This window comes from Ornithorhynchus anatinus, chromosome 2 (genome assembly GCF_004115215.2).
Source record: "Ornithorhynchus anatinus isolate Pmale09 chromosome 2, mOrnAna1.pri.v4, whole genome shotgun sequence".
NCBI lineage: Eukaryota > Metazoa > Chordata > Mammalia > Monotremata > Ornithorhynchidae > Ornithorhynchus > Ornithorhynchus anatinus.
This window is the reverse complement of record NC_041729.1, coordinates 1,552,185-1,574,174: the sequence shown is the minus strand read 5'-3', so window position 1 is coordinate 1,574,174 and position 21,990 is coordinate 1,552,185. Positions and strand designations below refer to the sequence as shown.

General features: G+C 58.1%; 1 protein-coding gene across 2 annotated transcripts; it reads left to right on the top strand.

Annotated features, from left to right (window-relative positions):
* Positions 1-278: 278 nt before the first annotated feature.
* Positions 279-21,921, top strand: SLC8B1 (solute carrier family 8 member B1). 2 transcript variants are annotated; one of them, XM_029058563.2, is made up of 16 exons: positions 279-469; positions 4,621-4,834; positions 11,265-11,417; positions 11,682-11,734; positions 12,022-12,079; positions 12,941-13,046; positions 13,405-13,629; positions 13,915-14,022; positions 14,197-14,253; positions 14,528-14,658; positions 15,238-15,379; positions 16,688-16,809; positions 17,240-17,393; positions 17,522-17,602; positions 18,139-18,203; positions 21,328-21,921. In XM_029058563.2, exons 2-16 carry the CDS (start codon positions 4,742-4,744, stop codon positions 21,523-21,525), a joined length of 1,746 nt encoding a protein of 581 aa, XP_028914396.1. In that variant the 5' UTR covers positions 279-469; positions 4,621-4,741; the 3' UTR covers positions 21,526-21,921. The 2 variants fall into 2 exon arrangements, with proteins under 2 accessions (XP_028914396.1, XP_028914397.1); XM_029058564.2 differs by having other exon boundaries at positions 286-469; positions 13,405-13,572.
* The last annotated feature ends 69 nt before the right edge of the window (positions 21,922-21,990 follow it).

The window sequence follows — 21,990 nt, the reverse complement described above, 5'->3', positions numbered from 1 at the left end:
GACGGACAGCATAGTAAGCGCTCAATAAATACTATCGAATGAATGAATGAATGAACAGTGCTCTGCACATAGGAAGCGCTTAACAAATAGCGACCTTAGTCTTACCCCAGCGCTGAGGACGGTGCTCTGCACATAGGAAGCGCTTAACAAATACCGACATTATTCTGAGGCCCTTCTGCCGAGGCCCTTTGGGGGTGGGGGGGAGGGACGGTGACCTCTCCCCTCCCCCGTCCTGTCCCTTGTCGCCTGCTCGGGGTGTGTGTCCTGCTCCTTTAAGAGGAGAAGTGGCGCCTTGTCACTTTAAGGAGGCCGGGCCGGGCCAGGGGAGGAGGAAGCGGAGCCGGACCTCAGGTTGGCAGCTGGACGTTGCCCGGGGGTTGCCCGGGGGTTGCCCGGAGGTTGCCCAGGAGGAATCTCCTGGGACAGGACAGTGGTCTGCAGAGCAGCTCCAGGATCATGCGAGGGGCAGGTAAGGGGCAGCCTGGGGAAGGGGCAAAATCCGGGTGGGGGGCAGTTTGGGGGGTGCCGGACCTCGTTGCCGGACGAAGGCGGAAACTTCCCGGGTGCCAGGGACGATCCCTGTGTCCGGAGGGCCGGAGGATAGCCTCCGGGACCTGCCCGGACCCCTCGGACGGTCCCCCTCCCCCCCCCCCAAATTGCCCCCGGACCTCTCCCTCCCGGCCGGCCCGGAGGCGGGGGGCGATGGGGATGGGCAGGGGGAGGCAGGAAACTTTCTGGGCGGTCGCTTTGCTTAAGTTCCTTCCTCCCGAAGAGCCGTTTTCCGGCCCTTCCGGAGGAGGGGTGGGGAAGCCTCCTCTTCCCCTGCTTCTAATCGTAATAATCGCCGCCTTTGGGAAGCCCTTACTCCGTGCCGGGCACTGGACTAAGCGCTGAGGTGGACGGGGGCCAAGCGGGTCGGCCCTGTCCCGCTTGGACCTCCCCATCTCAATCCCTGTTTTGCAGATGAGGTGACTGAGGCGCAGAGAAGGGAAGTAACACTGATAACGATGATGGTGTCTGTTCAGCGCTTACTATGCGCCAAGCACTGTTCCACGAGCTGGGGGAGATACGAGGTGATCGGGTGGTCCCACGTGGGGCTCACGGTCTTCATCCCCCTTTCACAGATGGGGTCACTGAGGCCCGGAGAAGCGAAGCGACTTGCCTGAGGTCAGCCAGCGGACAAGAGGCAGAGGCAGGATTAGAACCCACGACCTCTGACTCCCAGGCCTGTGCTCTATCCACTAGGCCATGCTGCTCCTGCCCCCCCCCCTCCCCTTTCTCCTTCTCCTGCCCCCTCCCCTCCTTGGTCCGGAGCCCCTGGCCCGCAGAACCCCTAGACGGAGGGCCGGGGAGGCGGGAGGTCACCCAGCACAAGCCCTACCCCTCTCTGAGCCTCAGATTTCCGGGAGGTTGAGCGGAAATCAAGGCTGCCTGCCGGCTCTCGGCACAGAGGACTCGATAACAGACCCCATAATTCGTTAATAATAATAATAAGCATGTCATTCGTTAAGCGCTTACTATGTGCAGAGCACTGTTTTACGCTCTGGGGTAAATACAGGGTGATCAGATCGTCCCCCGTAGGGCTCACTTTTTTTTTTTTAAATCCCCATTTTTACAGATGAGGTCACTGAGGCCCAGAGAAGTGAAGTGACTTGCCCAAAGTCACACAGCGGACAAGCGGCGGAGCCGGGATTAGAACCCACGACCTCCGACTCCCAAGCCCGGGCTCTTTCCACTGAGCCACGCTACTTCTCTAAGTGCTTAACAAGTACCATAATTCATCAATCAATCAATGATATTTATTGAGCACTTACTATATGCAGAGCACAGTCTGAAGCACTTGGGAGAGTCCGGTACAACAGAATTAGCAGGCCTGTTCCCTGCTCACAATGAGCTGTCGTAATTATAGCTCTCCTCCTCTTGCTGTTATTAACCGCGACAATTAGAGAAAAACGACGCTGTCAGTCTTAGGCATCAACTCTCTGCTCCGTTTCCCTGCCCAGACGTCACCGTTTCCCCCTTGGTGATGATGGCATGGATTGAAATGCTTATCTTAGGGAAGCAGGGTGGTCTAGTGGATAGAGCCCGGGCCTGCGAGTCAGACGGCCATGGGTTCTATCAGTGGAAAGAGCACGGGCTTTGGAGTCGGAGATCATGGGTTCGAATCCCAGCTCTGCCACTTGTCAGCTGTGTGACCTTGGGCGAGTCACTTCACTTCTCTGGGCCTCAGTGACCTCATCTGTAAAATGGGGATGAAGACTGTGAGCCCCACGGGGCACAACCTGATTCCCTTGTGTCTACCCCAGCGCTTAGAACAGTGCTCTGCACATAGTAAGCGCTTAACAAATACCAACATTATTATCATTATCATTATTATTATTGTCTCTGCCACTTGTCTACTCTGTGACCTTGGGCAAGTCACTCTGTTTCTCTGGGCCTCAGTTCCCTCATCTGGAAAATGGGGATTGAGAGGGTGAGCCCCCCGTGGGACAGGGACTGTGGCCAACCCGATCTGCTTGTATCCACCCCAGCGCTTAGTACAGCGCCTGACACATAGTTAAGCGCTTACCAAATACCATTATTTATCTCTTTATCCCGTTACGGTTACAAGGATGATCAGATCAGACACAACCCTGTACGCACGGGTCTGGCCATCTAGCAGGGCCCCGATCCCCCTTTTCAGATGAGAAAACTGAGGTGCCGAGAGAGTGAGTGACGGGTCCCCAGGGAGGCAGCGTGGCTTAATGGATAGAGCACGGGCCCGGGAGTCAGAAGGACCTGGGTTCTAATGCCGACTCTGTCACTTGCCCGCTGTGTTACCTTGGGCAGGTCATTTCACTTCTCTGGGCCTCAGTTACCTCATCTGTAAAATGGGGGTTAAGAGTGTGAGCCCCACGTGGCGCAGGGACAGTGTCCAACCTGATGATCTCGTACCTACCCCGGCGCTTCGAAGAGTTCCTGGCACATAGTAAGCGCTTAACAAATATCATTTAAAAACAAAACACAAAAAATACACAGTGTCCAACCTGATGATCTCGTACCTACCCCGGCGCTTCGAAGAGTTCCTGGCACATAGTAAGCGCTTAACAAATACCATTTAAAAACAAAACACAAAAAATACAGCGGGCCGGGGGCGGAGCCGGGATTAGAACCGGGGTTTCCCAACTCCCAGCCTCGAGGTTTGGGCATCCAGAGACCTCCAGAGACCTCCAGTCCTTTTCCGGTTTAGATTTGATCGCCGCCGGTGGGAAGCAAGAAGCGGGGGTGGGGCTGGATACGGATGGAATGGGATATCTTGGGGTCAGAGGGCTCTTCTAGCTGTCTCTTGCTCACGCCGATCCCCTGGCCCGGATCCCCCTCCCGGCCCCCGCCGGACGGACCTCGGCTCTCTCCCCCCTCCCCAGCCCTCCTGAAAGCCCACCTTCTCCCACCAGCCTTCCCGGATTCATATCCCGGTGCCCTGAGCCCTACCGTCCCTGCGTCCGACTCCAGCACTGAGCGACCGATTCACCCCCCGCCCCCCCTCCTCGGCCCTCATGGATTTACTATCTCCTTATAAATCTCTTTATGTCGGTCTCCCCTGCTGGAATGTAAAAGCTCCATGTGGGCAGGAAATGTGTCATGCAGCCGTTGCTCTTTACTCCAGCCGCTATTAATATTGCTCCTACTGCTGCTGCTAATGCTGCTGTTACTCCCGCTGCTACATATCTGCTATCTTCAGCGTTTAGAACAGTGCTTGGCACACAGTAGGCGCTTAATTACCATCATCATCATTATCACCATCATCTCCGTTGATGAAGCACGGGCCTGGGAGTCGGAAGGACCCGGGGTCTAATCCCGGCTCTACCATGTGTCCGCTGCGTGACCTTGGACAAGTCACTTCACTCCTCAGGGCCTCAGTTACCCCATCTGTACAATGGGGATTAAGAGTGTGAGCCCCACACGGGACAACCTGATTACCTTGTATCTGCCCCAACGCTTGGCACGTAGTAAGCGCTTAACAAATGCTATTATTGCTACCGTTGCTGCTGCGACTATTACTGCTACGGCTCCGTCGCTCGTCTGCTGTGTGGCCTTGGGCGAGTCACTTAATTTCTCGGTGCCTCAGTTAGCTCATCTGGAAAATAGGGACGAAGACTGTGAGCCCCACGTGGGACAACCGTGATTACCTAGTATCCGGCCCGGCGCTTAGAACAGTGCTTGGCACGTAGTAAGCGCTTAACAAGTACCATTATTGCTACCGTTGCTGCTGCGACTATTACTGCTACGGCTCCGTCCCTCGTCTGCTGTGTGGCCTTGGGCGAGTCACTGAATTTCTCTGTGCCTCGGTTAGCTCATCTGGAAAATAGGGATGAAGACTGTGAGCCCCACGTGGGACAATCTGATTACCTTGTATCTGGCCCAGCGCTTGGCACAGAGTAAGCGCTTAACAAATACTATTATCATTAGTACCGGTGCCACTCCTCCTCCCCAAGAAGGTGGTCTAACTCCCGGCCCCTTGCTGGGGTTGAGCGATGTGCAGGGCCCCAAGGAGGGATTCCAGATTCTTTTAAGAGGAAAACCCCCCAAACCTCAAGCAGCTCCCGTCCCTCCACGGCCCCCTGGTATCTGTCTCTCCAGGCCGCCCGATCAACCCAGAGCCTTACGAAACCCAACGGCCTCAGCAGGGTGAGCAGCCGTCCCGGGCCCTTCCCGGGCCCCGCCGGAGGAAGTCCACGGACCAGCGGCTGCCGGCGTGGCGATGAGGGGCCGGAGTTTGCTGTGGGCCTCGGCCGGGGTCGCGGGGGCTTCCGGGGCCCCGGACCTCTGGAGAGCCCCGGAAGGGGCCGTGGATGTGAGTATCCGGGGCAGGGGAAAGAGGGGGCAGGGAGCCGGCACAGGAAAAACGCCAAGGTGCGCCCCGCTGTCGGGGGGCAGGAGGGGCAGTGGCTGCCACCAGCTTCCAGTTTTGTGAGGATGCCTTCCCGTTGGGACTCCCAGCCTCGCTCCCCACAGATCCCTGCCCGGGCCCGGAATCTTCTGGGAGGGGGCTGGAGAGACGCCCACATTGGCCCTTTCTGTTCTGTTAGATCTTTGGCCCCTCCGCAGACACCCCGCACGCAAAAGGAAAAGTAGAAGCAGCGTGGCTCAGCGGAAAGAGCCCGGGCTTTGGAGTCAGAGGTCATGGGTTAGAATCCCGGCTCGGCCACTTGGCAGCTGTGTGACTTTGGGCAACTCACTTCACTTCTCGCTGCCTCAGTTACCTCATCTGTAAAATGGGGATGAAGACTGTGAGCCCCACGGGGGACAACCTGATTCCCCTGTGTCTACCCCAGCGCTTAGAACAGTTGCTGGGCACATAGTAAGCGCTTAACAAATACCAACATTATTATTATCATCACGATTGCAGCGGGAGGGACTGAGGTTAGACCTAGGGAGGACTTCTTTGGCAGGTCCCGAAGGGAATTTAGAGACTCTTGAAGACCAGTCATTCGTGTGTATGTATATACCGAGCGCCTCCTGTGTAATAATAATAATAATAATTTGGTATTAACCGCTTACTTTCATTCACTCATTCATTCAATAGTATTTATTGAGCATTTACTATGTGTAGAGCACTGTACTAAGCACTTGGAATGTACAAATCAGCAACAGATAGGGACATTCCCTGACCACTGATGGGCTTACAGTCTAATCGGGGGAGACAGACAGACAAAAACGATAGCAGTAAAACAGAAACAAAAGCCAAGCACCGGGTAGGTACAAGGTAATCAGGTTGTCCCACGTGGGGCTCACAGTTTTAATCCCCATTTTCCAGATGAGGGAACTGAGGCCCAGAGAAGTTAAGCGACTTGCCCAAAGTCACACGGCTGACAAGTGGCAGAGCCGGGATTAGAACCCCTGACCCCTCACTCCCCAGCCCGTGCTCTTTCCACTGAACCACGCTGCTTCTCTAACTGTTCTAAGAGCTGGGGTTGATACAAGGTAATCAGGTTGTCCCACGTGAGGCTCACAGTTTTAATCCCCATTTTCCAGATGAGGGAACTGAGGCCCAGAGAAGGGAAGTGACTTGCCCGAAGTCACACGGCTGACAAGTGGCGGAGCCGGGATTAGAACCCATGACCTCGGACTCCCAAGCCCGGACTCTTTCCACTAAGCCACGCTGCTTCTCCGGTGTATAAAGCACTGTACTAAGCGCTTGGGAGAGGTCAATGTAACAAGACAGGCGGCCCTCAGGGTTGGCCTAGGGTAGGAGCAGACTTGTTTGGAGGCAGGAGACTGGACCGAATGACCTCCTTTCCCAACCGTGGGAGTTTAGGATCAGCCAGACAACAGGAAGGAAAGGGGACTTGGCAGCCTCTCCTTGAACATTCCTGGCAAGCGAGAGAGTTGAGACAGCGTGGCCTACTGGGAAGAACATGAGCCTTAAAGCTGGAGGACCCGGGCTCTAGTCCCGACTCCACCGCTTTTCCTCTCTGTGGTCTTGGGCGAGTCACTTCACTTACGCATTAATGCAAGCACTTATCTTACCCCGCCTCGACTACTGGATCAGCCTCCTCGCTGACCTCCCTGTCTCCCGTCTCTTTCCACTCCGGACCGTACTCCACTCCGCTGCCCGAATCGTTTTCCTTCAAAAGCGTTCGGACCGTGTCTCCCCGCTCCTCAAGAACCTCCAGTGGTTGCCCATCCACCTCCGCATCAAGCAAAAAACTCCTCCCCATCGGCTTTAAAGCACTTAACCACGTTGCCCCCTCCTACCTCACCTCGCTGTTCTCCTACTACGCCCAGGCCGCAGACTTGGTTCCTCCCGTGCTGACCTTCTCACCGTCCCTCGATCTCGTCCGTCTCGCCGCCGACCTCTCGCCCTCATCCTGCCTCTGGCCTGGGACGCCCTCCCTCCTCATATCAGACAGATAATTGCTCTCCCCCACTTCAAAGCCTTATTGACGGCCCACCTCCTCCAGGAAGCCTTCCCTGTCTGAGCCCTCCTCTCCTCTTCTCACACTCCCTTCTGTGCCGCTCATACTTGCTCCTTCATCCGTCCTCTCTCCCTTCCCCTCGGCACTATGTAGATATCTGTAAATTTCTGTGATTTATTTATTTCTCTGTTTATATTAATGTCTGTCTCCCCTTCTAGACTGTGAGCTGGTTGTGGGCAGGGAATGTGTTTGATGTTATATTGTACTCTCCCAAGTGCTTAGTACAGTGCTTGCACACAGTAATCAATCAATACGACTGATCAATCAATACAATGAATAAATAAATACAATTATTCTTATTATTATTATTATTAAATAACTTATTTGGGCCCCCCACTTCCTGATCTGTAAAATAGGGATTCAGTGTCTATTTTCCTTCCCCATTAATCTGTAAGCCCAATGTGGGACATAATTATAATAACAATGATGATGATAATAGTACTCGTTAAGCACTCTCGATGTGCCAAGCACCGTTCCGAGTGCTGGGGTAGATGGATATTAATTAGGTCGGACACAGTCCCCGTCCCGTATGGGGCTCACGGTCCAAGTAAGAGGAAGTCGGAGTGAATCCTCATTTTACAGATGAGGTAACTGAGGCCCAGAAAAATGAAGTACCGTGCCCAAGGTCACACAGCAGAGACGTGACAGAGCGGGGATTAGAACCCAGGACCTTCTGACTCCCAGGCCCGAGCACTTTCCATTAGGCCATGCTGTGACGGGGACTGCATCCGATGTGCTCATGTTGGATGTATCCCAGTGCTTAGCATAGCGCATGACATACAGTGAGTGCAAAACGAAGACCACTGGGATTATGATTATGATCAGCCCTTGGAATTCTGGACCTCCAAGCTGCCTGTGCCCCCTGGGTGAGACGGAAGAGGTAGGAGGGAGGGAATTGGGGTCCTTCCGAGCTGACCTTGCTAGATGGCCTCGGGTTGGGGTAATAATAATAATAATGATAATAACGATGGTATTTGTTAAGCGCTTACTAGGTGCAAAGCACTGTTCTAAGTGCTGAGGGAATACAGGGCGATCAGATTGTCCCACGTGGGGCTCACAGTTTTAATCCCCATTTTACAGATGAGGCGTCTGAGGCCCAGAGAAGTTAAGTGACTTGCCCAAAGTCACCCAGCTAGCAAGTGGCAGAGCTGGGATTTGAACTCATGACCTCTGACTCCCAAGCCCAGGCTCTTTCCACTGAGCCACGCTGCTTCTCTCGTAGTGGCACAGGACAGGGCCGATCCCTTCTTCCTGACTCTCCGGGACTCCGGCTCCTGGCTGACTGGATAGATGAGGGCGAGGGGAGCGGTGGCCGGGACAAAAGGAGCCCCTGGCGGGGTGCCTGGGGGGACTCTCCTTCCCCTGAGGGAGAATGCAGAGGGGATGCCCTAGAGCGAAGGAAGAAATGGGGATGTGGGAAGGATCCAGATGGTGGGCGTCTTTGGGGCTGGAGGAGGAGGGGTGAAGGAGCAGAGGGTAGAGGGGTGAAGAGTGGAGCGTAGAGAGGTTGAGGGGTGGAGGGTGGAGAGACTGGAAGGGGTGGAGGGGCAAAGGTGGAGGGTGGAGAAGTTGAGGGGTGGAGGGTAAAGGGGTAGAGAGCAGAAGCGGAGGGTGAAGGGGGTGGGGCCTAGGAGTAGGAACGATAATAATAATTACGGTATTTGTTAAGGGCTTATATTTGTTAAGTGCTTACTAGGTGCCAAGCCCTGTCCTGAGCACTGGGGTAGATACAGAGTCATCAGGTCGGACACAGTTCCTGTCCCACAGTCTTAATCCCCATTTTACAGAGGAGGAGCTGAGGCACAGAAAAGTGAAGTGACTTGCCCAAGGTCACGGAGCAGACAAGCGGTGGAGCTGGCAGGGTGGCTCAGTGGAAAGAGCCCGGGCTTGGGAGTCAGAGGTCATGGGTTCGAATCCCAGATCTGCCACTTGTCAGCGGCAGGACTGTGGACAAGTCACTTCACTTCTCTGTGCCTCAGTTACCTCATCTCTAAAATGGGATTAACTGTGAGCCTCGCGTGGGACAACCTGATGACCCTGTATCTACCCCAGCGCTTAGAACAGTGCTCTGCACATAATAAGTGTTTAACAAATACCAACATTATTATTATTATGACCTTATGGCTCCCAGGCCCATGCTTTATCCAGTACTCCATGCTGCTTCTAGTAGCCTGGAGATTGATTCATTCATTCATTCATTCATTCATTCATTCAGTCATATCGACTGGGCTCGTGCTGTGTACAGAGCGTTGTACGAAGCACTCGGGAGAGTACGATATAACAGTTACCAGCACATTCCCTGCCCAAGACATGCTTAAGGTCTAGAGGGAGAGACGGACGTTAATATAAATAAGTTAACGACAGATCCGGACATAAGTGCTGCGGGGCTGGGAGGGGGTGATAATAATAATAATAATATTGGTATTCGTTAAGCGCTTGAATGGGTGATGGATGGAGGGTGCAAATCGGGGACCGCAGAAGGGAGGAAGAGCTCGCTGCGCTAGTTTTTTCCAAGGGAGGCAGTGCTGGCATCTGCCTGGACCCTCCCGATACCTTCCCTCCCGGCCGTTCTTGGCCCACCCACAGGAAGAGGCCGGGAAGAGGGTGATTTCACGGATCCGTTGTCTGCATTCACTGGTGGGTGGTTGGCACAAGCCAGCCGTGTGGGATAAGTGTCACTGGGACGTGACAAGCAGCGTGGCTTAGTGGCAAGAGCGCGGGTTTGGGAGTCAGAGGATGTGGGTTCTAATCCCGCCTCCGCTGCTCTGCTGTGTGTCCTCGGGCAAGTCTGTTAACTTCTCGGTGCCTCAGTTAACTCATCTGGAAAATGGAGATTAAGACTGTGAGCCTCACGTGGGGCAACCTGATTACCCTGTATCTATCTACCCCAGCGCTTAGAATAGTGCTCGGCACATAGTAAGCGCTTAACAAATACCAACGCTATTATCATTATTATCATTATTATTCTCTGTACCTCAGTTACCTCATCTGTAAAATGGAGATTAAACTTCTCGGTGCCTCAGTTCCCTCATCTGGAAAATGGGGATTAAGACTGTGAGCCTCACGTGGGGCAACCTGATTACCCTGTATCCATCTACCCCAGCGCTTAGAACAGTGCTTGGCACATAGTGAGCCCTTAACAAATACCAACATCATTATTATTATTCTCTGTGCCTCAGTTACCTCATCTGGAAAATGGGGATTAAAAGCGTGAGCCCCACGTGGGACGACCTGATCACCCTGTATCTACCCCAGCGCTTAGAATCGTGCTTGGCACAGAGTAAGCACTTAACAAATACCGTCATTATTATTCTACTACTACTACTGCTCATAGTACTAGTAATACTAATAACGGTGATACTGATGACCCCTATCAAGCCCTTGCCACGTGTCCAGCGCTGGGTAGTTACGGGATTATCCGATCGGATATAGTCCTTGGAGCACATGGGGGTCCCAGTCTAAGAGGCCCAGAGAGGTTCAGCGATTGGCCCAAGGTCACATAGCGGGCCGGGGGCAGAGCCCGACTTGAACCCGGGTCTCCTTTTGTGTTTAAGGTATTTGTTAAGCGCTTACTATGTGTGAGGCACAGTACTAAGCGCCGGGTAGGTACAAGATAATCAGGCTAGGCACAGTCCCTGTCCCACACAGGGCTCACTGTCTTAATCCCCATTTTACAGATGAGGTAACTGAGGCAGAGAGAAGTGAAGTGACTTGCCCGAGGTCACAGAGCAGATGAGAGGCGGAGCCGGGATCAGAACCTGGGTCCTCTGACTCCTAGCGGGGGGGCAACCCAACCTGCCACCTGGGCTGACTCCCAGCTGGCCCACCCCCGCTCCCACGCCCCCCTCGGCCAGAGGGGCCTCTTCCTCTCGGTCCTGGATGAGAAACCGGTCTCGCCGAGATTTCTTCACCTGGGAAGCTGGGCGGGGCTGGCAGGATCGCCTGCCTTGTGAACCCTTGTGACTTCCCAGGCCCCCAACTCAAACGGGCCCTTATCTCCACAGAGAGATAAGCCAAACTCTGCCCTTGCTAACCCCCCATCCCCCAGCTGTGCGGCCCCCCCACCACACACAACCCCCCCACTTCCCCCATCCAAAGTTTTCCAGGCCCCCGGGGCCTGAAGACTCTGGAAAGCCTTGGGAGCCTCTGGGAGGCTTGGGTTCTGGGCTCCACGGCGCCTGCTGTTTAACGTGGTTCGGTCAGTCCCCGGCGGGGTGGCTGCCCGGGGGGAGGGTCGGGCCGGACCCGACCGACCGGGCTCAGGCCGACCCACCCACCGGTCGTCCCACGGTCCGGTCCTACCAGTGCCGGGAAGCGAGCGGCCTGGCCCCCGCAGAGCGGTGCCTTTTCGTGCGGACTACGCCCGACTGCCAGACCGACGGCGGCTTCCTCAACTACCTCGATGGGGCCTACTGCTTCTTCCCCCCGGCCCTGACGCCCCTGGCCGTCTCCCTCTACGTGAGACCCGCTGGGGCCCCGGGATGGGGCCGGAGGGGGCCGCCGGGGAGGAGGGGGGACCTGAGGGGCAGCGGGGGGGAGCTGTGGGTGGCGATGGGGAGGATCTAGGGGGACAAGGAAGGGGAGCCTGGGGGAGGGTTTGGAGGAGGACCAGAGGGAGTCCCAGAGGAAAGCGGTGGGCTGGGCCGGGGGGTCTTGGCAGCAGAACCCCAAACCCTTCTGGGGAATCTCACCCTCGCCCCTAACGCGGAACTCTTCCCCCAGGCTGTCTGGCTGCTTTACCTCTTCCTGATCCTCGGAGTCACCGCTGAGAAGTTGTAAGTTCAGCCGGAGGGTTCCCCCGCTTCCCCCCGTGATCTGCGGCCTCCCACGGGAGGGAGAGAGGTGGGCGGGACGGACCGGAGGGCCCCCCGATTCACGGGTGGATGACTGTGGGGATGGCCTTGGGGATGCCGAGCCGGGGGTGATGTGGGGTGCTCCCCTAGAGGGTGGCCGGGGAGAGGTCAGAAGTGGCGGGGCACGCGGAAGCCGGAGAAGAGAGGGTGTCGCAGCTGGGGGCGGGGGGGGATCTGGGCTGCAGCGTTCAGCTTCTCCCCAATCCTAGTTTCTGCCCCAACCTCTCCGCCATCTCCACTACGCTGAAGCTGGCCCACAATGTGGCAGTATCCTTCCTGGAGGCTGGGCCGGGGAGGAGTCCGGGGAGGAACCCGAGGGGCGCGGGGAGGAATCCGGGCCGAACGGGGAGGAGATTGGGGACAGAGTGGAGGTTCATGGAATTGGAGGAGGCTAGGGGATGGAGCGGAGGCTGCCGAGGGGGTAGAGGCCAGGGATCGGCGTGGCTCAGTGGAAGGAGCCCGGGCTTGGGAGTCAGAGGATCGGGTGGAGGCCAGGTATAGGGTGGAGGTTGGGGATGGGCCGTAGGCTGGGGATAAGGTAGGAACCGAGGATGAGGTGGAGGTGCGGGGCGAGGTGGAGGCCGGGGGATGGGGAGGAGGCTGGGGATGGGGTGGAGGCCAAGTATGGGGTGGAGGTTGGAGATGGGCCGGAGGCTGGGGATAAGGCAGAAGCCAAGAATGAGGTGGAGGTTGGGGGATGGGGAGGAGACTGGGGATGAGGTGGAGGCTGGGAAGACGGTAGAGGCCGGAGATGCAGTGGAGGCCGGGAATGAGGTGGAGGCTGGGGATGGGGTGGAGGCCAGGGGACAGGGAGGCAGAGGTTTCCGAGTGGATGGATCCGTGGGATCAATCGACCGTATTTAGCGAGCACTTGCTGTGTGCAGAACGCTGAACCGAGTGCTTGGGAGAGTACGATATAAGACAGTAGGTGGACAGGTTTCCTGCCCGAAATGAGCTTACAGTGTAGAGGGAGCATACAGCCTAGGATGGGACAGTCGCCGGGGAGGGTGGAACAGGGGGTGGTGAGATCGGTTGCTGCCCTTGGGCACCGAGTCTCCGCGGTAGGGGGTAGGGGCATCTGGGGGTGGCCAGTCTGGGCAGTGACCGCTCCTTGACCTCGGTCTCCATGGCGTCACCTTCCTGGCCTTCGGGAACGGGGCTCCCGATGTCTTCAGTGCAGTGGTGGCCTTCTCTGACCCCCGGACCGCCAGCCTGGCCCTGGGGGCCCTCTTCGGTACAGCCCCTCCTGCCCATCCCCGGGGGGTCTTGGGGGCTCTCCAGCCGGCCCCCTTGCTTCTTTCCCCCTGGGGGGGGGGCCCAGGGAGGGGACGGGCAGTGGTGCTGGGGCCGGTGCCTTCCTGGATTCCGTCTAAGGGTCCCCAACGCCCCCGCTCTTGGGGCTGGACTCCAGCCTCGCCCCCTCCCGACCCCCCGACCAAGCCTCAGAGAGTTGCAGGGGTTGGAGAACCTCCTCCAAATAAGGGTTTTCTGAGCCTTCCCTCATCCTGGAGAGATGAAGGGGCTGGCCGGGGGCGGTGGAAGAGAGGCCGGATCCCCCGGTACTGACCGGAGGTGGGCTTCGGACCCCCCAGGCGCGGGGGTCTTCGTCACCACGGTGGTGGCCGGCGGAATCGCGTTGGTCGGACCCTTCCGGGCCGCCTCCCGGCCCTTCCTCCGAGACACCGTCTTCTACCTGGCTGCCGTCTTCGGGACCTTCACCGCCCTGTACCTCGGGAGGATCACTCTGGCCTGGGCCCTCGGTCAGTGGGAGCCGCCCCGGGGGCCCGGAGGGTCCGGAGGGCCGGTGGGGCCAGGAGGTGGGCAGACGACGGGCCAGAGGAGGGAGAGGAGGAGACAACCAGTAGGGAGAGGACAGCAGGGGATGGAAGGAGGCAGAGAGGTGTGGGGTTGTGGCAGCCTGCCAAATGCGTCAGGGGAACCCACTGAGAAGTCGGTTGTGGTACATGAAGAGCCGGTGGGTATTTCTGGGTAGGGGGCACAGCCGGAGGAGGGGGCGGATGATCGAGGCCAGCAGTCACCCGTCACCCCCATCACATCCCCACTCCTTGGGCCCCCTGCGCCCACTCCCGCCCCCGCCTCAGGCTACCTCGGGCTCTACATCTTCTACGTCGTCACTGTTGTCCTCTGCACCTGGATCTACCGCTGGCAACGCGACGCAGCCCTGCCCCGTTCTGCCCCCGGCACCCCGGGTGAGGAGGAGCACCTGGGGTGGGAGGGGGGGAGCGGAGGCCCTGGCCCACAGTGGGAGGAGGGGAAGAAAGGGGAGCTGCTGGCATTTGCCTAGGGGGACGCCGCAGGGCCACCCTGGGAGTTGGCATCGGAGGTGGGCTAGACCAAAACCCATTCGGCCTCCTCCCCTGCAGAGCTCCTGGAGGGCTCGGATGACGGAAGCCCCTCCGTGGCCCACAGCTATGAGTACGGTAAGCCCCGGCGTACGGCGGGGAGAGCGAGGGAGGCGTCCCGAGGGTCTGAGCCCTGGCCGGGGGGCCGGGGACCCTCCCCGGAGGCCGGAGCCCAAGATTAAAGATGAGACTGGCACCTTGGCGGGGCGGAAACCTGGGTCTGTCCCCAGCGGTCAGGGCCGAGACCCAGAGACGAGACGGGCGGCCTGCGCGGCGGGGATTAACGTCCTTCTGGTGGAGCCTTAGGGCGGACCAGGCCCCCACTGAGCCTCCCGCCCCTCTCCTGCCCCAGAGGATGAGTTCCAGCCCCTGCTCCCCTACGAGGAGACGACGGGGCAGATACTGTGCCAGGCCATCAACCCCCTGGACTACCGCACGTGGCGGAGGAAGCCCTGGTACTGGAAACTCTTCAAAGTTTTGAAGGTACCATCTGTGCCTGCGGCAAGCTTGTCTTTTTCCGTTGTACCTTTTCACACACCTAGTAGAGCGCCCTGCTCAACGTGGATGCCCAGTACAGTGGTCCGCTCGCAGTGGGTGACCACACAAGGTGCTGCTCTCAGAAGGCACCCGGTACAGTGCCCTCCTTCGAGTGGACACCCGGTAGAGTACCCTCTTCTCAGTGGGAGCCCGGATCAGTGCCCCCTGCTCGCAGAGGATGCCCGGTACAATGGCCTGCTCGAGGTGGGCGCCCAGTAGCGGGCCCTGCTCGCAGTGGACGCCCGGTACAGCGCACGGGCTCCCGGTGGGTATCCAGTACAGTACCCTGCTCGCAGTGGGTGCTTGATAAATGCTGATGATGATAATAACGGAGGTATTTTCCTGCAAGGGGGAGACCGTGGAGGGGCTGAGGAGTGAGGGGACTCTGGGCAGGTTGTGCCGGGGTTGGGGATGGGGCAATGGAGAGAGTGGGAGGGACAGGTTTCGGGGAGGCACGTCCCAGGGACATCCCCCGCCTGCCCCGTCCCCGGTGGACCGACGCCCCCCCCCCCCGCCCCCATGGAGGTGCCCGCGGAGTTGGTGTTGCGGCTCACGGTGCCCGTGGTGGACCCCGACAAGGACGATCGCAACTGGAAACGCCCCCTCAACTGCCTCCATCTGGTCAGCAGCCCCCTGGTGTGTGCCCTGACCCTCCAGTCCGGTGCCTGTGAGTGACGCGGCCGCGTCCACCCCCCGCCCTCTGCTCTGGGCCCTGCCCCTCCGGTCCTGTTCCTGGGAGTGACCCGATTCCAGTCCCACCCTACCCCAGTCGGAGCCACCGGAGCCTAGTCCGGCCCGATCTGCCCTGACTCTGTGGGTCGCTGGCTTGGGGACTGCCAGACCCATTATCCCTATTATTATTACTCTCATCATCATCATCATTAATATTATATGCGTTAAATTCTTATTACGTACCCAACACTGTTCTAAGCATAGAAGTCACTCAGTTTGGACACAGTCCCTGTACCAAATGGGGCTCACGGTTCAAGTGATAATCATAATGACGATGATGATGATGGCATTTGTTAACCGCTTACTATGTGCCAAGCACTGTACTAAACACTGGGGTAGATACAAGGTCACCAGGTTGTTCCACGTGGGACTCACAGTCTTAATCCCCATTTTACATATGATGTCACCGAGACCCGGAGAAGTTATGTGACTTGTCTGAAGTCACTCCGCCACGTGTCAGCTGTGTGACTTTGGGCAAGTCACTTCACTTCTCTGTGCCTCAGTTCCCTCATCTGTAAAATGGGGATGAAGTCGTGAGCCTCACGAGGGACAACCTCATTACCCTGTATCTACCCCAGCGCTTAGAACGGTGCTCTGCACACAGTGAGCGCTTAACAAATACCAACGTATTATTATTATTATTATAAGTTGCAGAACTGGGATCAGAACCCACGACCTCTGACTCCCAAGCCCGTGCTCTTTCCACTGAGTCACGCTGCTTCTCGTAAGTAAGAGAACAGGTCCTGAATTCCCATTTTTCAGACGAGGAAACTGAGGCACAGAGACGTGAAGTGACTTGCCCAAGGTCACACAAGAGGCGACTGGCAGAGCCGGGAGTAGAACCCAGGTCCTCCGACTCTCAGGCCTGTGCCCTTTCCACAGAGCCATGCCGCTCCTACCTGTGACCTCCTTCAGAGGGAGGCACCCTCAATCTCTCTCTCTGGAATCTACCTTCAATCCAGTTTTCTGGAACTCGGGGATCCGGGTGCTTGTTGAAGGGTCCCCGTGGCTGGCCACGCTCTAATAAACCCTCCTCCCCCCAATGTTCTGATGGAGAAACCGAGGCCAAGTTGGAGTAGAAGCAAAGGAGGCGCAGGAGGCAGAAGGTCCCCAGAGTCCCGACCGCCAGTCCAAAGAACCCCCTCCCCCCCGTCCTGCCGCAGGCCCCTCCCCAGAGGTGACTTCCTCATCCACCGGGCCGGCAGCCCCCCAACCCTCCCGGCTCCCCTTCTGCCCCCGACAGACGGGCTGTTTGAGATCCAGGGCGTGTTTCCAGTGTGGGGCGTGGTTGTGATCGCGGGGACCTTTGTCGCCACCGTCACCTTCTTCGCTACATCCAACAAGGAGCCCCCAAGGTTGCACTGGGTAAGACGAGTGACGCCTCCGCGCCCCCTTTTTCTCCAGGGCCCCCAGCTGCACCCTAACCCCCATCCCCTCCGGGGCCCCCGGGCAGACCGAGGGGCGGCCCGGCCGCTCCCTCGACGGGCTTCCGGACCGGTGGCCTTCGGGTCCCACCCCCACCGGCGGGGCGGGGGGAGGGCGGACCCCCGTCCCCCTTCACACCGTCTGCCGCCATCCATCCCGAGAGAACGCCCCCGCCGACCCGGTGCCCGGGGCCCGCCGGGGGGCCGGACGTGAGACGTCAAGGACGCCGGGCCCGTTCTTATCATGGGGAAACCGCTGGGTTTACTACGGGTTGGGTGGGCCCCGAGCTAGGAGATTCTCCGAGCTTCTCCCGCCGCCTCGCCTCGCCTCGTTCCCGGCCCGGCATTCACCCCGGGGTTCCTTCCCGCAGCTCTTTGCATTCCTGGGCTTCCTGGTCAGCGCGCTCTGGATCAACGCAGCAGCCACCGAGGTGGTGAACGTCTTACGGACTCTAGGAGTCATCTTCCAGTTGAGCAACACCGTCCTGGGCCTCACCTTACTGGCCTGGGGCAACAGCATTGGGGGTGAGAAGCGGGTGGGTGGGGGGAGGCGGGGGCCGGAGGGACCCTCGGGGCCGGGAGCCGGCAGGGCAGCGAGGAGCCCTCCTCCGCTACGCCCCCGCCCCGAGCTGTCCCCTCTCCTTCCTGGGCAGACGCCTTCTCCGACGTGACGCTGGCCCGGCAGGGGTACCCGCGGATGGCCTTCTCGGCCTGCTTCGGGGGCATAATCTTCAGTATCCTTTTTGCACCGGACGACCCTGCTCCTCTCGCCCCCGGACCGGGGGCTGGGGTCCTTGGGGAGAGCGAGGGGGGCCGAGGTCAAGGACAAGGGGGATTTTCAAGGTTGCCCGGGCGACACCCAGCAGGGTGAAGGCCGGGACCCCCGAGGGCTGAGGGGGGTCCCACCTAACCTCAGAGGGGTGGTGCAGAGTACGAGGGTACCCCTCCGAACTAAGGCCCGCGAGGCCCCGCCCCTGCCTCCCCGGGGCTGGCGGTCGGGACCTCCCGCCCCCCAGCTTTCCACCACCTCACGGAGGGCCCCGGGGTGGGAGCCCTGGGGCTGAGAGGCAAATTTAGAGGTGCCGCGGGAGGCCGGGCAAGTCGCTTGACCTCTCTGGGCCCGGTTTCCCACGAACCGTCCCCGATCCTCCAGCCTCCCGGGACCGGGAAAGCGGAGGGCGATGGGGTCCGCCGAAGACGGCCCCGGGTGCAAGCGGGGAGGGGCGCGCTCCTTCTTGAGGCCCGGCTGGTTTTCCTGAGCCCCGGTTAGACATGCTGGTGGGAGTGGGGCTGGGCTGCGTCCTGGAGATCACCAGGAGCCACGAGAATGTGAAGGTGGGTGGCCCCGTCCCTTGGAAGGAAGGGACGGGGTTTCCCCCGGTCTCCATCCTCGGAACTGGACAGGTCTGGGGGCTCCGCGTCCCTGCCCCCACGGAGCCGGCCGTCGGGTTGGGCCCGAGTCCCCGTTCGCCCGAGCCCGGGGTTCTCAGGGGTCTTGGCCCCTCTGACCCTTCCCTCCCCGGCTCCCCCACCGCCGACCATCCCTTGCACCGGAATTTCTACCGTGAGGCTATCAGCTCGGCGTGGGCAGGGACTGTACCTTCCATCTCTTGTACGGTACTCTCCCAAGCGCTCAGTACAGTGCTCTGCACCCAGTAAGTGTTCAATAGATACCGTTGATGATGACGAGGCCCAGCGCCTTGCGCATGCCAGTGGAGGTTCTAATAATTAATGGGATTTGTTAAGCGCTTCCTCCTTTACCAGTCCCATCCTCAGAGGCATCGTCGGTCAGTCCGTCGGGGGCACTTATGGAGCGCCTACAATAATGATGATAATAATAATAAAATAATTAGGGTATTGGTTATGCACTTACTTTGCGCCAGGCACTGTACTAAGCGTTAGAATAAACGCCAGCAAATCGGGTCGGACACGGTACCTGTCCCACGTGGGGCTCGGCGGCGTGGCTCAGTGGAGCGAGCCCGGGCTTGCGAGTCAGAGGTCGTGAGTTCGAATCCTGGCTCTGCGACTTGTCAGTTGTGTGACTTTGGGCGAGTCACTTCACTTCTCTGTGCCCCAGTTCCCTCATCTGTAAAATGAGGATTAAGACTGTGAGCCCCACCTGGGACAACCTGATTACCCTGTACCTATCCCAGCGCTTTGAACAGTGCTCTGCACGTAGTAAGCGCTTAATACCAACATTATTATTATTAGGGAAGCAGCGTGGCTCAGTGGAAAGAGCATGGGCTTGAGAGTCAGAGGTCGTGGGTTCGAAACCTGCCTCTGCCACTTGTCAGCTGTGTGACCGTGGGCGAGTCACTTCACTTCTCTGTGCCTCAGTTCCCTCATCTGTAAAATGAGGATTAACTGTGAGCCTCACGTGGGACAACCTGATGACCCTGTATCTCCCCCAGTGCTTAGAACAGTGCTCTGCACATAGTAAGCGCTTAACAAATACCAACATTATTATCATTATTATTATTATTATTATTAATCTGAGAAGGAATGTGGCCTAGTGGAAAGAGCACAGGTTCAGGAGTCAGAGGATATGGATTCTAATCCCAACTCCGCCACTTGTCTGCTGTGTGACCTTGGGCGAGCCACATAACTTCTCTGTCCTTTTTACCTCATCTGTAAAATGGGGATTAATAATAATGTTGGTATTTGTTGAGCGCTTACTATGTGCAGAGCACTGTTCTAAGCGCTGGGATAGATACAGGGCAATCAGGTTGTCCCACGTGAGGCTCCCAGTCTTCATCCCCATTTGACAGATGAGGGAACTGAGGCCCAGAGAAGTGAAGTGACTCGCCCACAGTCACACAGCTGTCAAGTGGCAGAGCGGGGATTCGAACCTATGACCTCTGACTCCCAAGCCCGGGCTCTTTCCACTGAGCCACGCTGCTGAGCCCCAAGTGGGACAACCTGATGACCCTGTATCTACCCCAGTGCTTACAACAGTGATTGGCACACAGTAAGCTCTTAACAAATACCATCATTATTATTATTAAGCCCCATTTTACAGATGAGGTAACTGAGGCATAGAGATGTGACTTGCCCAAGGTCATACAGCAGACAAGCGGTGGAGCCGGAATTAGAACCCATGACCTTCTGACTCCCAGGCCAGGGCTCTATCCTCCATGCCACGCTGCTTCCCTACAACCTCCTTCCCCGTGACCTTTGTGCTGAGCACGGGATTGATTGCTCGGGAAAACACGGTAGTCGGCAGTCACGATCCCGGCCCTCAGCGAGATTAGAGTCTACTGTGTGCAGGACACTGGGCCGAGCGCTTGGGAGAACACCGTAGAGCTGGTAGGCTTGATGCCTGCCTGCAAGGACCTTACGGTCTTCCGTATGCAGAGCACCGTACTGAGCGCTTTGGAGAAGACAATTGAGTTAGTAGGCAAGATCTCTGCCCCCGAGGAGCTTACTACTAGGAACGGTGCAGTGTACTGAGCACTTGGTTGAGGAGGAGAGTCAGTAGCCTTCTGGGAGATTATAGTCTACCGTGAGTAGAGCACTGTAATGAGCACTTGGGAGAAGACAATAGCCAGCACTCATGCTCCCTGTCCTCTAGGACAGTATAGCATTTTATCGACCCTCGTAAATTTTTTTTTTTTAAATTCTAATAAAACGAAGGATGCACCGTAATAATAGTAATTATTATAATGTTGGTATCTGTTCAGCGCTTACTACGTGCAGAGCACCGTTCTAAGCGCCGGGGGAGATACAGGGTCATCGGGTCGTCCCCCGTGAGGCTCACCGTCTCAATCCCCATTTTCCAGATGAGGGAACCGAGGCACCGAGAAGTGAAGTGACTCGCCCACGGTCACACGGCTGACGAGGGGCAGAGCGGGGATTCGAACTCATGATCTCTGACTCCCAAGTCCGGGCTCTTTCCACCGAGCCCCGCTACTTCTCCAGAGAGGGTGGGGTCGTCCAGAAGGCAGCCCCCCGGCCCCGCCAGCTCAGAAATTATGGCCAACGTGCCTGGGATCATTAGCCCAACTCCTGCCTGGGCTGCCAGGGACCCGGGTTCTGGATCTGAGCTAGAAGGGCTAGAGTCGGCGCCCCCGCCACCGACTTCCGAGCCCTCATCAAGGCTGGGAACACTCAGCCTCCTAACAGACACCGCCCAAAGAGATCTTTAAAAACGAAAATAACTCTCAAAGCGTGATGGGCTAATAAATACGCAGCCACTAGCCCATATGGCAAGGAGGTGGGCGTAGGGGGGAGGGATAAGGAGTCCCAGTGACTGACAATTTCTCTCTCCCCCCACCCCCGTCTTTCTCTCTTCCTCTTTTTTTTTTTTTACACCCGTCTTTTCCCCTTTCGGTCTGCCTGACTCTACACCTGATATTTCTGCCTCCCTTTCTCTGTCCCTGACCGGTTCTGTCTCCGCTCCACTCCTTCCCTCTGCCGCCGCATGCGTCTCTGCGTGCGCGCGTCTACGTCCTGCCCGCAGCTGGAGGTGGACGGGCTCGTGGCTTGGGTCCTGGCGGGGGCCCTGGGCCTGAGCCTGGTGTTCTCCCTGGTGGCGGTGCCCCTGCAGTGTTTCCAGCTGGGCAGAGGCTACGGCTTCTGCCTCCTCCTCTTCTACGTGGCCTTCGTCATCGTGGCTCTGCTCACCGAATTCGGGGTGATCCGACCGGCTGCCGGCTGAGCCCACCGGGCGGGGACCCAGGAGGGACCCGACGGCGCCCCCGATCTCTGCCCCCTCCCCCAGACCGGATCTCTGAGACGACGACGACCGCGGAGCTGCGGGCTGGAGCGGTCCCCTACCCGCCACGGGCCGCCGGTCTCTCGGCTTCCGCGTGGACGCTTCACCCGAGAGAGGCAGGGGCGCGACCCGCTCCGGGACCACGAGCGGATGTGGCCTGGTAATCCACAGGAGGGAGGCCGGAGAGGGCCGGAAAACAGAGACCTCTCCCGCCGTCCACCGCTGGGTCAGGAGGCCTGAAGACCTCATCGCTCAGGGACCCCTGGATTTACTGGGGAGGAGGGAACGGGGAGAAGGACCGCTGCAGATAGGCGTACAATAAACAGACATCGAACCTAGGGTCAGGTTCTCGGAGACGGCTTCGGGAGAACTTCGAGGGCCGGGGGCCGGGAGATGGAGCTGGAAAAT

What these genes read in the sequence shown, in the direction of transcription:
- SLC8B1 (XM_029058563.2), top strand. Translation starts at nt 4,742, where the DNA reads ATGAGGGGCCGGAGTTTGCTGTGGGCCTCGGCCGGGGTCGCGGGGGCT. An exon ending in CCCCGGAAGGGGCCGTGGAT is followed by an intron (nt 4,835 to 11,264) that starts GTGAGTATCCGG and finishes CGGTCCTACCAG; the next exon opens with TGCCGGGAAGCGAGCGGCCT. An exon ending in AACTCTTCAAAGTTTTGAAG is followed by an intron (nt 14,659 to 15,237) that starts GTACCATCTGTG and finishes GCCCCCATGGAG; the next exon opens with GTGCCCGCGGAGTTGGTGTT.